Here is a 13,363-nt window from a genome sequence, read left to right on the forward strand (position 1 = left end):
TCTCGGTCACAGGCTCCGCCTTCTTCAGGGTCATGGCAACAAAGATAATCAAAGGGCTCAGAGTGCCCCCTGCAGGCCAGGTGTGGTCATCACTCACTGGGGCCCTCCTGCAGTGCTTTCAGCTGAGTTGGAAGGTGGAAGCCTCCGACTCGTGCACACCTGCTGGGACATGTGCTAACCACAGAGGAAAGAGCCCCTCTCTTTCTCTCTCTCTCTCTCTCTCTCTCTCTGTCTCTGGCTCCTCCTGTCTGAACAACAGGGTGCGCAGAGGCACACCATCTCGGAGGCCATGGGCGGACGAGACGTGAGGAGAAGAAGGGACGGTCACCGGGTGGCACTGGGTGGTCTTGCACTGCTGTGGGCGCTGGGTAAGTCACCTCTCGTGGTGAGCAGTGCCAGGGACGGTCACTGTTTGGTACTGGGTGGGCCTGCTCTGCACTGGGTAAGTCACCTCTTGTGGTAAAGTAGGTCTCAGAGTAGGGTGACCCGGCGTCCTGGATTTGCCCGGACGGTCCCTGTTTTTCACCTGCTGTCCAGGCAGATTTCAGGAAATTTAGCTCCTGTCCCTGTTTTTAGAGAGGGTCGACCGAAAACTGTGGGAGATGCTGTTTTATGTTTTACAAAGCAGGGATAGTTAGCAGGTGTTTCAAGAAAGCAATTTAATTAACAGGCAAGCTTCTGGGTTTAAAAATAGCATTTTATGTATGTTCTAGCTGCCTGTTCTGTAATTCTCTGCTGAGGAGCGCTGTCATTCTGTGCGTTCGCTTGAAATAAAACTGTAGTCCTCGTGAAATGTCACGGTTTTTGGCTTTAAAATTCTGATCACCCTATCTCAGAGGCTTAAAGGATGCATAATTCATGTTTTTGATCTCTTACAAACCCGAGCCGCTTCTTTCATTGCACCTGCTCACACCTGCCCCTCTGTGAGGGTGGAGTTGATTCCTTCTCTGGGGCAAATGTTGCTAAACTCTGCCGCAAAAACGTTTACTCTCGGGGGCAGATTTACAAGCCCCTTGCGCCACTTTTGCGTCACTTTTCCCATGTTAAAAGTGATGCAAAAGTGGCGCAAGGGGCTTGTAAATCTGCCCCTCGGGGCCTACTTCAATGCGTGCCCACTGGCCTACGTCACTTGCTTCTGGGTGTGATGTTACACGCACACCTGCCCCACTCACAAAGTGTGTTGTCACGCAAGTCCTTGAGTGCGGTAATAGATGTGTTACGGCACTGTGTGACTCAGGGGCGTAACATAGGCCCCTGTGGAGCAGGGGGCCCCCAACCCTCCAGGGGGGTCAGCTCCTCAAGAGGGCTCTCTATTCAGCCACAGGCCAATGAATATCTCTTAGACATAGAGGACCCAGGGCCCCCTCATAATACCCCTTTGCGGAGGGGGGTTGTCATTTTGAGTTACACCACTGCTGTCATTCCTTCAAGTCTGACACAACGCGTTGCTGTCGCCATTCGCTTTACGTCATAAAGGAGATATAAGGGGAGGCTGTGTGTTATGGTCCAAGCACAACACTCTGAGCGTGTTGTAGCTCCCACCAGAACCCAAACCATAACAAAGAAGTCACCATCAGGCGCAGTCCTGGGGCATATTTAGAAGCTGCTTGCGCTACTTTTGTGTCATTTTTAACATGGGAAAAGTGACGTACGGGTGGCGCAAGGAGCTTGTAAAAAAGGCCCACAGTTTGGATTCACTGGTGTGTGAAGGGCACTTGCTTTTCAAACAAGAACACCTTTATTGGACTCTGTAGCGCACTGAAGTAGGCAAGGAAAGGAATGCAGCAAGTGCTTATTATGTGAACCAGTACATGGGGTTTGAGTAAAGATGTCTTCTGCAGTTGAAACAGTCTAAGTCCAGGGAGGCGGGTTTTACAGCTTCTCTCTGCTGTGTTCAGATAACAATGCACGCTGAAGACACAGAGGGCCTTGTTTACAGAAGTAAGCCGAACATCTGCGTAAATCTGGGTCAGAATGTTACTTACGCCTGTTTGGGTATTTACTCCACCCCACAAGCAAGCTGCCGTAAACTGTGAGAGTCAGATGGAAAAGGAATGGGGGCAGATTTACAAGCCCCTTGCGCCACTTTTACATCACTTTTAACATGGGAAAAGTGACGCAAAAGTGGCTGAAGGGGTTTGTAAATCTGCCCAATGGTGTTTTTAAAAAAACACACACTTGCCCCAGTTTTCCGAGTCTTACGTTTGCCTTTTCTACTCATTGTGTAAAAAATTAATGAGTAGTTATCATTGAATGGGTTTAGCAGACAGCTACGTTATTTTAAGCAAAGACAGATTAAGCCACATAACATAACATGTGTATTTGTAAAGCGCACGTTCACCCCAACCGGGGTATCTTTGCGCTGAATAATAGATGTTTATTGTTACCCAAGTCAGTGGTACTCATTTTATCGACCTCAGATGGATGAAAGGCTGAGTGGACCCTCCGAAAATTGAACCTGTGACCATGAGGTCGAACACAGGCCCCTGCATTAGTCCACTGAGGCACCAGACCCAGCATACAAAACATTTTACAAACCTAAACATGAGCTTCCACCGCCATAAATGTAGTGTAAATTATGAAGATGTAAATCACACTGTTTCCCAAGTGTGCATCTTCGTTAAACTATAAAAATTCCTCGTACATCAGAGCCAACTCTCCTGCGGTGTGCAGCCCTTCATGGGGAGGACTCTGATAAAAACAAAGGGCAGTGACTGGAACTGTTAGGGGCTCATTTATGACAATTTGGCGTATGGCACTCGCTGCGCTGCCTCACGCCTAAGTGAAAGGGCAGCAATGCATCGTATTTGAGCAATACTGGGCCAGATGTAGGTGGCCATTTACCGACCGGTAAATGGCTTATTGGGATGTAGGGGGCCAATTTTACCGAATCTGTAAATTTACTGAATCAGTAAATTTACTGATTCGGTAAAATACCGAATCGGTATTTTTACTGATTCGGTAACTTCTAGATGTAGGTGGGACCTTTTTGAGTCCCAAAGGCCTTTCAGATTCGGTATTTTACACCCAATCCAATTGGGTGGTAAAATACCGAATCCAGGTGTGCATGCACATGTGTGCATGCACACCTATGCCATGTGACAGACAGACATGCCCTTAGGGCATGTCTGTGTGCCACATGACACACATGCCTGTATTTGGGGTGCTAGAGGGTGTCAAAGTGACACCCCTGCACCCTTGCTGGAATCGGTATTTACCGAATCGGTAAATACCGATTCGGTAATGCCCATTGATTCCTATGGGCTTCAATGCCCATAGGAATAAATGGGCATTACCGAATCAGTATTTACAGAATCGGTAAATACCGTATCTCAACGATTCGGTATTTACCGATTCTGTAATACCTACACCCCCCCCCTCTATTTTACCATTTCTTAAATACCGAATCGGTAAAATTCAGTATTTAAGAAGTGGTAAAATAAAATTACCTACATCTAGGCCCAGATGTAGGAGCCCTAATACCGGTCAGAAACGGCCGATTTCGGCCGTTTCCGACCGGTATTAGGGTTTTCAGATGTGGGGGGCTGAAAAATACAGAATCGGTATATTTACCGATTCGGTAAAATTGCCGATTCAGTAAATTACTGAATCGGTAAATATACCGATTCTGTAATGACAAATGTAGGTGGCACAGTTTACAGTGCCACAGGCCCTTAAGAGTCGGTATTTTACCACACAATCCTATTGTGTGGTAAAATACCGAATTCAGTTGTGCATTAAGCATGGGCGAATTTTGCGAATCTGGCGTTCGCGAATTTTGCGAATTTGCAAACTCGCAATCCGCAAAATCCGCGAATTCTCACGAATTTGCGGATTTTTTTTGTGTGTTCGCAAGGATTTCTGCCAGTTCGCAAGGATTTCTGCCAGTTCGCGAGGGTTTTGTACCAGTTCGCAATTGCGAACTTACATGTCGGCTCGCAACGGTCACGATTATGTTGTTCCTACGTCTGGTTCATCATCACAGGTTCCCAGCACCCTCTGTTTCACCCCTGCCACCCTCTGTTTCACCCATGCCACCCTCTGGTACATCAATGCCACCCTCTGGTTCATCATCACTGTAGATTATGGGGGGAAAAAGCAAGCACACCTGCCTGCTTCAACTGACATGAATTAATTTGGGGTTGATTTATTAATGTGTCACTGTTTTAAAATTTCAGTCTGGCACCTGCTTCCTTATCTGTAATTTGCTTTCTGTTGCAGTGCAATTTTTTTTTCCAGGACCTTTGTGGCCTAATTGTAGCTATTCTATGAGCCTGCTGTGAGGGTCAGAGCAGGGTCATACAATTGTTGCAACTAGCAACTGAACTCTGGAGGGGCCCTTGTCAGGAAGCACTACAGGGAATGGTTTCTAATGATGAGTTTGAACTTTTGAACCTGCTGAATGCTTTCACTTTTGCAAAACCCGTTTTTCTGCAGAACAGCATTACAGCAACTGTAATGCCCCAAACAAGCTTATATGAGAAAGTTGATTTCTAATCCAAAAGTTATCCAAAGAAAATCAAAAGGCCTCAAATCCAAAAAAGTGCAGGCAAATGTCAACCTGAGGAGTTATTCTGATAAAAATCATAATTTTCAGAAGGTCTATGCTGCTTGCTAGTAGATTTCTTGTGCAGAATTGCAATTTTTGTAATTTCGCGAGTGCGAGATTGTTGCTGCCCGCCGCACCTACATGTTCGCAATTGCGAACTTACACCGCACGCCGCTAAATTGTATCACCAAGAAAAAAAAATCCGCTGCGTGCGAATTTGCGGATTTTCGGTAAATTTGCGAGCGTTCGCGGAAACAGATTTTCCGCCCATGCTTAGCGTGCATGCACATCTGTGCATGCACAAATGTGCAATGTGACACAGAGACATGCCCTTAGGGCATGTATGTGTGCCACATTGCACACAAGCCTGTACTTGGGGTGCTAGAGGGTGTCAAAGTGACACCCCCTGCACCCTTGCAGGATTCGGTATTTACTGATTCTGTAAATACCGAATCGGTATTTCCCATTAATTCCTATGGGCTTCAAAGCCCATAGGAATCAATGGGAAATACCGATTCTGTATTTACAGAATCGGTAAATACCGAATTTTACAGATTCGGTAATTCACATTTTAAAATTACCTAAATCTGCCCCCTTTCCATTTACAGACTCTTAAATACCGAATCGGTAAAATTCGGTATTTAAGAGTCTGTAAATGGGAATTACCTACATCTAGCCCACTGTCCTTTCCACCGGCCCTGGTGCCGATTTGGCCAACTAGCGCCAACGTGGGCACCACGGTGCAAGGGGGCCTGCGTTGCATGCAGGATTGTTTTTGTGTGGGACGGGACATGCTTGTGCACAAAAAGAATCCTACGTGGCATTGGTCTCTTTCCATGTGTGCTGCACAATGCAGCACACATGGAAAGAGGAAGAAATGAGGAGAACTAAAGATATTTCTTCTCGTTGCACCTCCCTTATTATGAAGTTATTACTGCACTCTTTCTTGGGTTTATTACTGCAGTGACATAAGGGATTAGTGCTGCAGTCTTACTTGGGTTTATTACTGCAGCGACATAAGGGATTAGTGCTGCAGTCTTACTTGGGTTTATTACTGCAGCAACATAAGGGATTAGTGCTGCAGTCTTACTTGGGTTTATTACTGCAGCAACATAAGGGATTAGTGTTGCAGTCTTTCTTGGGTTTATTACTGCAGCAACATAAGGGATTAGTGCTGCAGTCTTTCTTGGGTTTATTACTGCAGCAACATAAGGGATTAGTGCTGCAGTCTTACTTGGGTTTATTACTGCAGCAACATAAGGGATTAGTGCTGCAGTCTTACTTGGGTTTATTACTGCACAAATATAAGGGATTAGTGCTGCAGTCTTACTTGGGTTTATTACTGCAGCGACATAAGGAATTAGTGCTGCAGTCTTACTTGGGTTTATTACTGGAGCGACATAAGGGATTAGTGCTGCAGTCTTTCTTGGGTTTATTACTGCAGCGACATAAGGGATTAGTGCTGCAGTCTTTCTTGGGTTTATTACTGCAGCGACATAAGGGATTAGTGCTGCAGTCTTTCTTGGGTTTATTACTGCAGCGACGTAAGGGATTAGTGCTGCAGTCTTACTTGGCTTTATTACTGCAGCGACATAAGGGATTAGTGCTGCAGTCTAACTTGGGTTTATTACTGCAGCGACATAAGGGATTAGTGCTGCAGTCTTACTTGGGTTTATTACTGCAGCGACATAAGGGATTAGTGCTGCAGTCTTACTTGGGTTTATTACTGCAGCAAAATAAGGGATTAGTGCTGCAGTCTTACTTGGGTTTATTACTGCAGCGACATAAGGGATTAGTGCTACAGTCTTACTTGGGTTTATTATTGCAGCGACATAAGGGATTCGTGCTGCAGTCTTACTTGGGTTTATTACTGCAGCAACATAAGGGATTAGTGCTGCAGTCTTACTTGAGTTTATTACTGCAGCAACATAAGGGATTAGTGCTGCAGTCTTTCTTGGGTTTATTACTGCAGCAACATAAGGGATTAGTGCTGCAGTCTTTCTTGTGTTTATTACTGCAGCAACATAAGGGATTACTGCTGCAGTCTTACTTGGGTTTATTATTGAAGCGACATAAGGGATTAGTGCTGCAGTCTTACTTGGGTTTATTACTGCAGCAACATAAGGGATTAGTGCTGCAGTCTTTCTTGGGTTTATTACTGCAGCAACATAAGGGATTAGTGCTGCAGTCTTTCTTGTGTTTATTACTGCAGCAACATAAGGGATTAGTGCTGCAGTCTTACTTGGGTTTATTACTGCAGCGACATAAGGGATTAGTGCTGCAGTGTTTCTTGTGTTTATTACTGCAGCAACATAAGGGATTAGTGCTGCAGTCTTTCTTGTGTTTATTACTGCAGCAACATAAGGGATTAGTGCTGCAGTCTTTCTTGTGTTTATTACTGCAGCAACATAAGGGATTAGTGCTGCAGTCTTTCTTGTGTTTATTACTGCAGCAACATAAGGGATTAGTGCTGCAGTCTTACTTGGGTTTATTACTGCAGCAATATATGGGATTATTATTGCACTATCTCTTTGGATTATTACTAGAGTGACATATCGGTTTATTAATGCACCCTCTCTTAGGTTTATTACTGTAATGACATATGGGTTTATTACTGCTGCAACATGTAGGTGTATTGCTGCACTCTCTCTTGGGTGTATTACTACAGCAACACATATGTTTATTGCAGCACCGTCACTTGGGTTCAGTGCTGCTGCAAACTATCGGAATATTACTGCACTCAGGCCTTGGTTTCTCACTGCAGCAACATAGGAGATTATTACTGCACACTCTCTTAGGTTTATAACTGCCTCAACATATCGGATTATTACTGCACTCTCACTTAGATTCATTACTGCACTCTTTCTTGGGTTTACTACTGGAGCAACATATATGTTTATTGCATCACCCTCACTTGGCTTTAATACTGCAGCAACATATGGGATATACAGCGGTCTCTCTTTGGTTTAATACTGCAGCAAAATATAAGTTTATTGCATCACCGTCTCTTTGGTTTATTACTGCAGTGACATCTTTATTACTGCAGCAACATATAGGTTTATCATAGCACTCTCTCTTTGGTTTATTACTGCAGCGACATATGGTTTTATCACAGCACCCTCAACTGTATTTACTACTGCAACAGCACATGGGTTTATTGCAGCACCCTCTCTTGGGGTTATTACTGCAGTGACATATGGGTTTATTACTTCAACAACACATAGGTTTATTGCAGCACCCTTACTTGCATTTAGTAGTGCAGCAACATATGGGGTTATTACTGCACTCTCTCTTTAGTATATTACTACAGCAGTATATGGGTTTATTGCAGCACCCTCTTTTGGGTTTATTACTGCAAAGACATATGGGTTTATTACTGCACCCTCCCTTTGGGTTATTACTGCAGCAACATAAAGTTCTATTGCAGCACCCTCTCTCGGAGTTGTTACTGCAGTGACATAGGGGATTATTACTGCACTCTCACTTTAGTATATTACTACAGCAGTATATATGTTTATTGCAGCACCCTCTCTTGGGTTTATTACTGAAAAGACATATGGGTTTATTACTGCACCCTCCCTTTGGGTTATTACTGCAGCAACATATAGTTCTATTGCAGCACCCTCTCTCGGAGTTGTTACTGCAGTGACATAGGGGATTATTACTGCACTCTCACTTTAGTATATTACTACAGCAGTATATAGATTTATTGCAGCACCCTCTCTTGGGTTTATTACTGAAAAGACATATGGGTTTATTACTGCACCCTCCCTTCGGGTTATTACTGCAGCAACATATAGTTCTATTGCAACACCCTCTCTCGGAGTTGTTACTGCAGTGACATAGGGGATTATTACTGCACTCTCACTTTAGTATATTACTACAGCAGTATATAGGTTTATTGCCGCACCCTCTCTTGGGTTTATTACTGAAAAGACATATGGGTTTATTACTGCACCCTCCCTTTGGGTTATTACTGCAGCAACATATAGTTCTATTGCAGCACCCTCTCTCGGAGTTGTTACTGCAGTGACATAGGGGATTATTACTGCACTCTCACTTTAGTATATTACTACAGCAGTATATAGGTTTATTGCAGCACCCTCTCTTGGGTTTATTACTGAAAAGACATATGGGTTTATTACTGCACCCTCCCTTTGGGTTATTACTGCAGCAACATATAGTTCGATTGCAGCACCCTCTCTCGGAGTTGTTACTGCAGTGACATAGGGGATTATTACTGCACTATCACTTTAGTATATTACTACAGCAGTGTATGGGTTTATTGCAACACCCTCTCTTGGGGTATTACTGCAACTACAGAGGGGTTTATTACCGGACTCTCTTTTGGGTTTATTACTGCAGCAACTTATAGGTTTATTACTGCACCCTCTATTGGGTCTATTGCTGCAGAAATGTATAGGTGTATTACTGCACCCTCTATTAGGTCTATTACTGCAGCAATTTATAGGTTTATTACTGCACCCTCTACTGGAGGTATTACTGCAGCAACACTTAGGTTTATTACTGCACCCTATATTGGGTCTATTACTGCAGTAACATATAGGTTTATTACTGCACCCTCTATTGGTTCTATCACTGCAGCAATTTATAGGTGTATTACTGCACCCTCTATTGGTTCTATCACTGCAGCAATTTATAGGTGTATTACTGCACCCTCAATGGGAGGTATTACTGCAGCAACATATGGGTTTATTACTGCACCCTCTATTTGGTTCATTACTGCACCTTCTCTTTATTTTATTTATTTATTTATTTAATGATTTTATAAAGCGCGTAGTAACTCAGTGAGCATCCCAGCGCTGGCCTGATTCTCCATAGGTTGCTGTCTTTGGTTTATTACTACTCACTCTCTTATGTTTTTTGCTTCTACAATATATGAGTTTGTTACTATAACCTGTGTTTGTTGTATTACTTCAGCATCATATGTGTTTCCCACCGCTGTCATTCTTGGATATTTTCCTGTAACAAGTAGGATTATTACTTTAACCTCTTTTGCTTTTATATTACTGTACCCAGTTTTGAGTTTACATGTTCACCTTCTCTACTACTGTATTAAGCTACTTGTTCCATGAAGGATATTTATGAAGAGTCTTCTTTCCCTCTTGGACTGCGGGTATCTGGGAGATGTTACTCTCCCTGTGGAAATGTTCCTGGCAGGTATTGTGGGACCCTCTTTCTGGTGGCCCTGTGGACTGTGCCTCTACAGGCATCAATCTCACTTCTGTAACCAGTGGGGATCTTGCAGAAGGATGTGACGTCAATCCTTGCCTCTTCCACACATCCATCTGCCACCTCCTGAGTGTCCTGCAGTTTATTCACCTCTATGGTATATGACTCTTATTTCACACTTTTCACACTGTTATTGGCTGGAAGAGCTGGGTGGCGTTTAAAGGCGTTTACGCTCATGAACACATTGCTTTATTGTTAGTCATCATATGTACGTGCACCCCTGAAATCTTTATAATAGCCCACGGTTCAAGCTCTGGGCTCCTTTATCTATTTGTTGTCTTGATCTCCTCTCTTGTGTGATTCTGGCTACTATCAAAGTGTGTCTGTTCATACAATCCAGTCACATTGATACTATCAAAAATCTATAAGTTACTCAGTTTGTAGTGCCAGCACATATGAAGGATGAGGAGTTTGGAAATCCCTGACATGTTCATTGGCCCCTATTCTGTTTCCATAGTGTAAGCGTTGCGTAACTATCTAATGGAAATATGTAATGGGTGCAGAGATATCTGGCTTACCCCACACAGCTGGATACTGTTGTGTGGACATTCCCCACACTGATGTAGAATGTCTTATACATGCACAGCTTGAGCTATATGGGGGCTATTCATAAACTGCATTTTGTAATACACTTATTTGGATTACAGTAGTACTATTAAAATACTACAGATTGCTGTTCACAAACCATCACCACCTCTCCTATCTTTTCAGGAAGTAGGGACACCCATTGCTATTCACAAACTGCACTTCTAAAGTTAGAATTGTGAAATAGAGACTCAAAATAGTAGTACATTACTTCAACTCAGAGTTGGAGTAAGTCCAACACCACTCATGGCCAACCACTGGTACTGCAACACCCTTCCATAGAAAATATTGGTAATAATAAATCACCATAGAAAATAATGTTAAATGAAATTACTTAAAATATAAATAAGTATCATTTAATGTTATCAAATCTAGGAATAAAACATGTTTAATCTTTAATTGTAAAATATTTTAATTAATATTTTGAATTTCTAAATTAATGCAATATTAATATGTATTAAGATATAATTAAATTAATTGTAACTCTTTCTATACACCACTTTTATTAATTAATAATTTGTAATAAAATGTATTTCTTCTTACTTCAGAGATTTTTTTATGAGTTAAACTACAGAAAAATAATTGTATTTAATTTGATATATTTAAATCAAGCTTTTCCCACGAGTAGCTTGTAAGCTGCTCATGGCTCTCCGGATACCCGTAGGTAGCTCTCTTGTATGCAGTGCAATGAACTAAATTAGAAGCTTTTAATTGGTTAAAATAATGTATGTATAAACAAATTAAAAAGTATGTATTTAAACATAAATGTGTGCATTTTCAGAATACCTAATGTTTGGAGAAAAATATTTGAATTTCCAAAATATATTTGAAGCTGAAATTTGAGTGATAAAAATCAAACGGTGTTGGAACATTATTACTACCATTATTAACTGGAAGCCGGGGGCATTACAGCTACGGCTGTTATGTGTCACCCATGTAGAAACATTCCACATTAAGAAAACCTTATTCACATTACTGCTGGCACCTGTGCCTGATGCACGGAGGTGATCGTGGCTGGTAATCTTGCATACGGTAGCCACTATTGTAACCTTGTCTGATGTTGTTACTGCGACATCTCTCATAAAATTAGTAGCTGAAGAGGAATTTCATTGAACATAAGTAGCTCTTATTGTAGAAAATGTTGGCAGCACTGTATTTAAATTAAATAAATATTTAATTCATAATTAAGTTAATAATGCTGTAGATTTTTTTAATGTGGTCTACATTTAAAACAAATATATACAATTAATTCTCATAAATATTTGACATACAAGTATTGTGACATATTTTTTTAGTTAAATAAACGTTTACACTTTTCCCAGTCCTTCAACATAGCGAGATGGCACAGTTAGGCTGGAGACCTCCCGATGGTAAAGCACAGGAAAACATATTCAAAAGTTTGTTAAACATTATAATGAATTTGTACAAATATTTTTGGGTTAAATGTTAATGTAAATATGATATATATTTATGTTAAATGTAGAACAAAATAATAACAATAACAGCACTATTAAATGCATTTTAATTAAATATTTAATAACTAAAAAAACTTTAAATAGATCGGAAAATTATTTCTTTAAAGGAAAAAAAAAATTCACACCTACAATAAAAATAATATATTTTTTCTCTGCATTGATAAACATTAAAAGTGCTGTGTGTGTGGGTAGAGAGGCCCATTACAAAGTACTGATTGATTTATAACTTTACTCAATTAAACTACACACACTACCCCGTGACTAGTCCTATATGTTGTAGGGATGAAGGAGAGGGAGGAGATATGCTTCATAGATGGTGGAACTGCTTAAAAATCCAACCCGTCTGGAAGGAAATCTCATCAAACCTCTGATTTGTTCTGGGCTGCCCTGCACCAGAGGAGTTAATACGTGAACTTCTGGTAGTAAGGGCATTTAATAGGCAATATCAATATAAAAGTGATCAAAACAGTCCTCTGGAATTGCCAGGGGACCACAAAGACTACCACAGAGGTATTTGGGAAGACGAAAGAGACCCAAGAGATAATGCGCAGGAATCCACGACTTCAGCCACTGATGGCCTTGGAAAAATTGATTTAAAGTCTGTATGGGGCCTATTTGCTAGGGGTGGGGGGAATTTGCGTAGTCGCGCTACGCAAATCTCCCCGAAACGGTAAAAAATCTCAGTGAGCATGCAGAGCTCCGCGAACACGCGGAATTGCTTGTTCCGCCCGTTTGCAATGCTTTTGTCCTGTTCGCGAATGCTGTTTGGGTGCTCGGGGGGGAAATATCTTGAGAACACGCATTTTGAAAGCGCGAACAAGGAAAAAATTACGCGAAGTAGCGGATCGCAGAATTTTTGCCAATTCCGCTTTCTCCGTTGAATGCGAAATTACCCAAATTACGCCAATTACGCGAGCGGAACAGAATTTACCACCCAGACCTTCTATTTGCATCAGAAGGACACTATTAAAGTCATATATCTGCCAAAGATAAATACACTGACACTGTTTTCAGATTAAGAGGCCAGGATATGTGGAAGGTTGTCCCTCTTTAAGGTACCCAGGCAAAGGCAAGATATTAACAATAAGATATAGCTGTCATGGAGAAGTAACGAAGACTTCATGCTACCCTAGGTAAAGCATACATTTGATAAATGCGTGAGAATGGATGATTACGGTATTGGGTGCGTGGATATTAGGGGATTTGGGGGGGAATGTTAGTATATCAAAATACCAGTAGTGTTTGTTCCCTTAAAGATGCAAGCCTGAAAAATTGTGCAGAATATTTCGTATATTATTATCATCTTTGTATTCAAATCAATGATTCCATTTGGCTCGCTACAAAATAGGTATGGTAAAAAAAGGGATGTACATAATTAATTACAAGTAGTTAAAGGTTATTTTGATAAACATTAATGTCATATTAAGATATATTAAAAAAGGATTATTAAAATATTTTATAATTAAAAATAAACATGTTGTATTCTTTGATTTTTTTAACA

General features: G+C 41.4%; 1 protein-coding gene across 1 annotated transcript in view; it reads left to right on the forward strand.

Annotated features, from left to right (window-relative positions):
* The first annotated feature begins 256 nt into the window (after positions 1-256).
* Positions 257-13,363, forward strand: part of CD5 (CD5 molecule) — a 154,400-nt gene continuing 141,293 nt past the window's right edge. The window contains exon 1 of the mRNA XM_086953776.1: positions 257-368. Within this exon, the coding sequence (XP_086809902.1) occupies positions 290-368 (79 nt within the window). The 5' untranslated portion in view covers positions 257-289. The remainder of the gene's footprint in view (positions 369-13,363) is intronic.

The sequence above is a fragment of the Lissotriton vulgaris genome, chromosome 1_2, assembly GCF_964263255.1.
Source record: "Lissotriton vulgaris chromosome 1_2, aLisVul1.2, whole genome shotgun sequence".
Lineage (NCBI taxonomy): Eukaryota > Metazoa > Chordata > Amphibia > Caudata > Salamandridae > Lissotriton > Lissotriton vulgaris.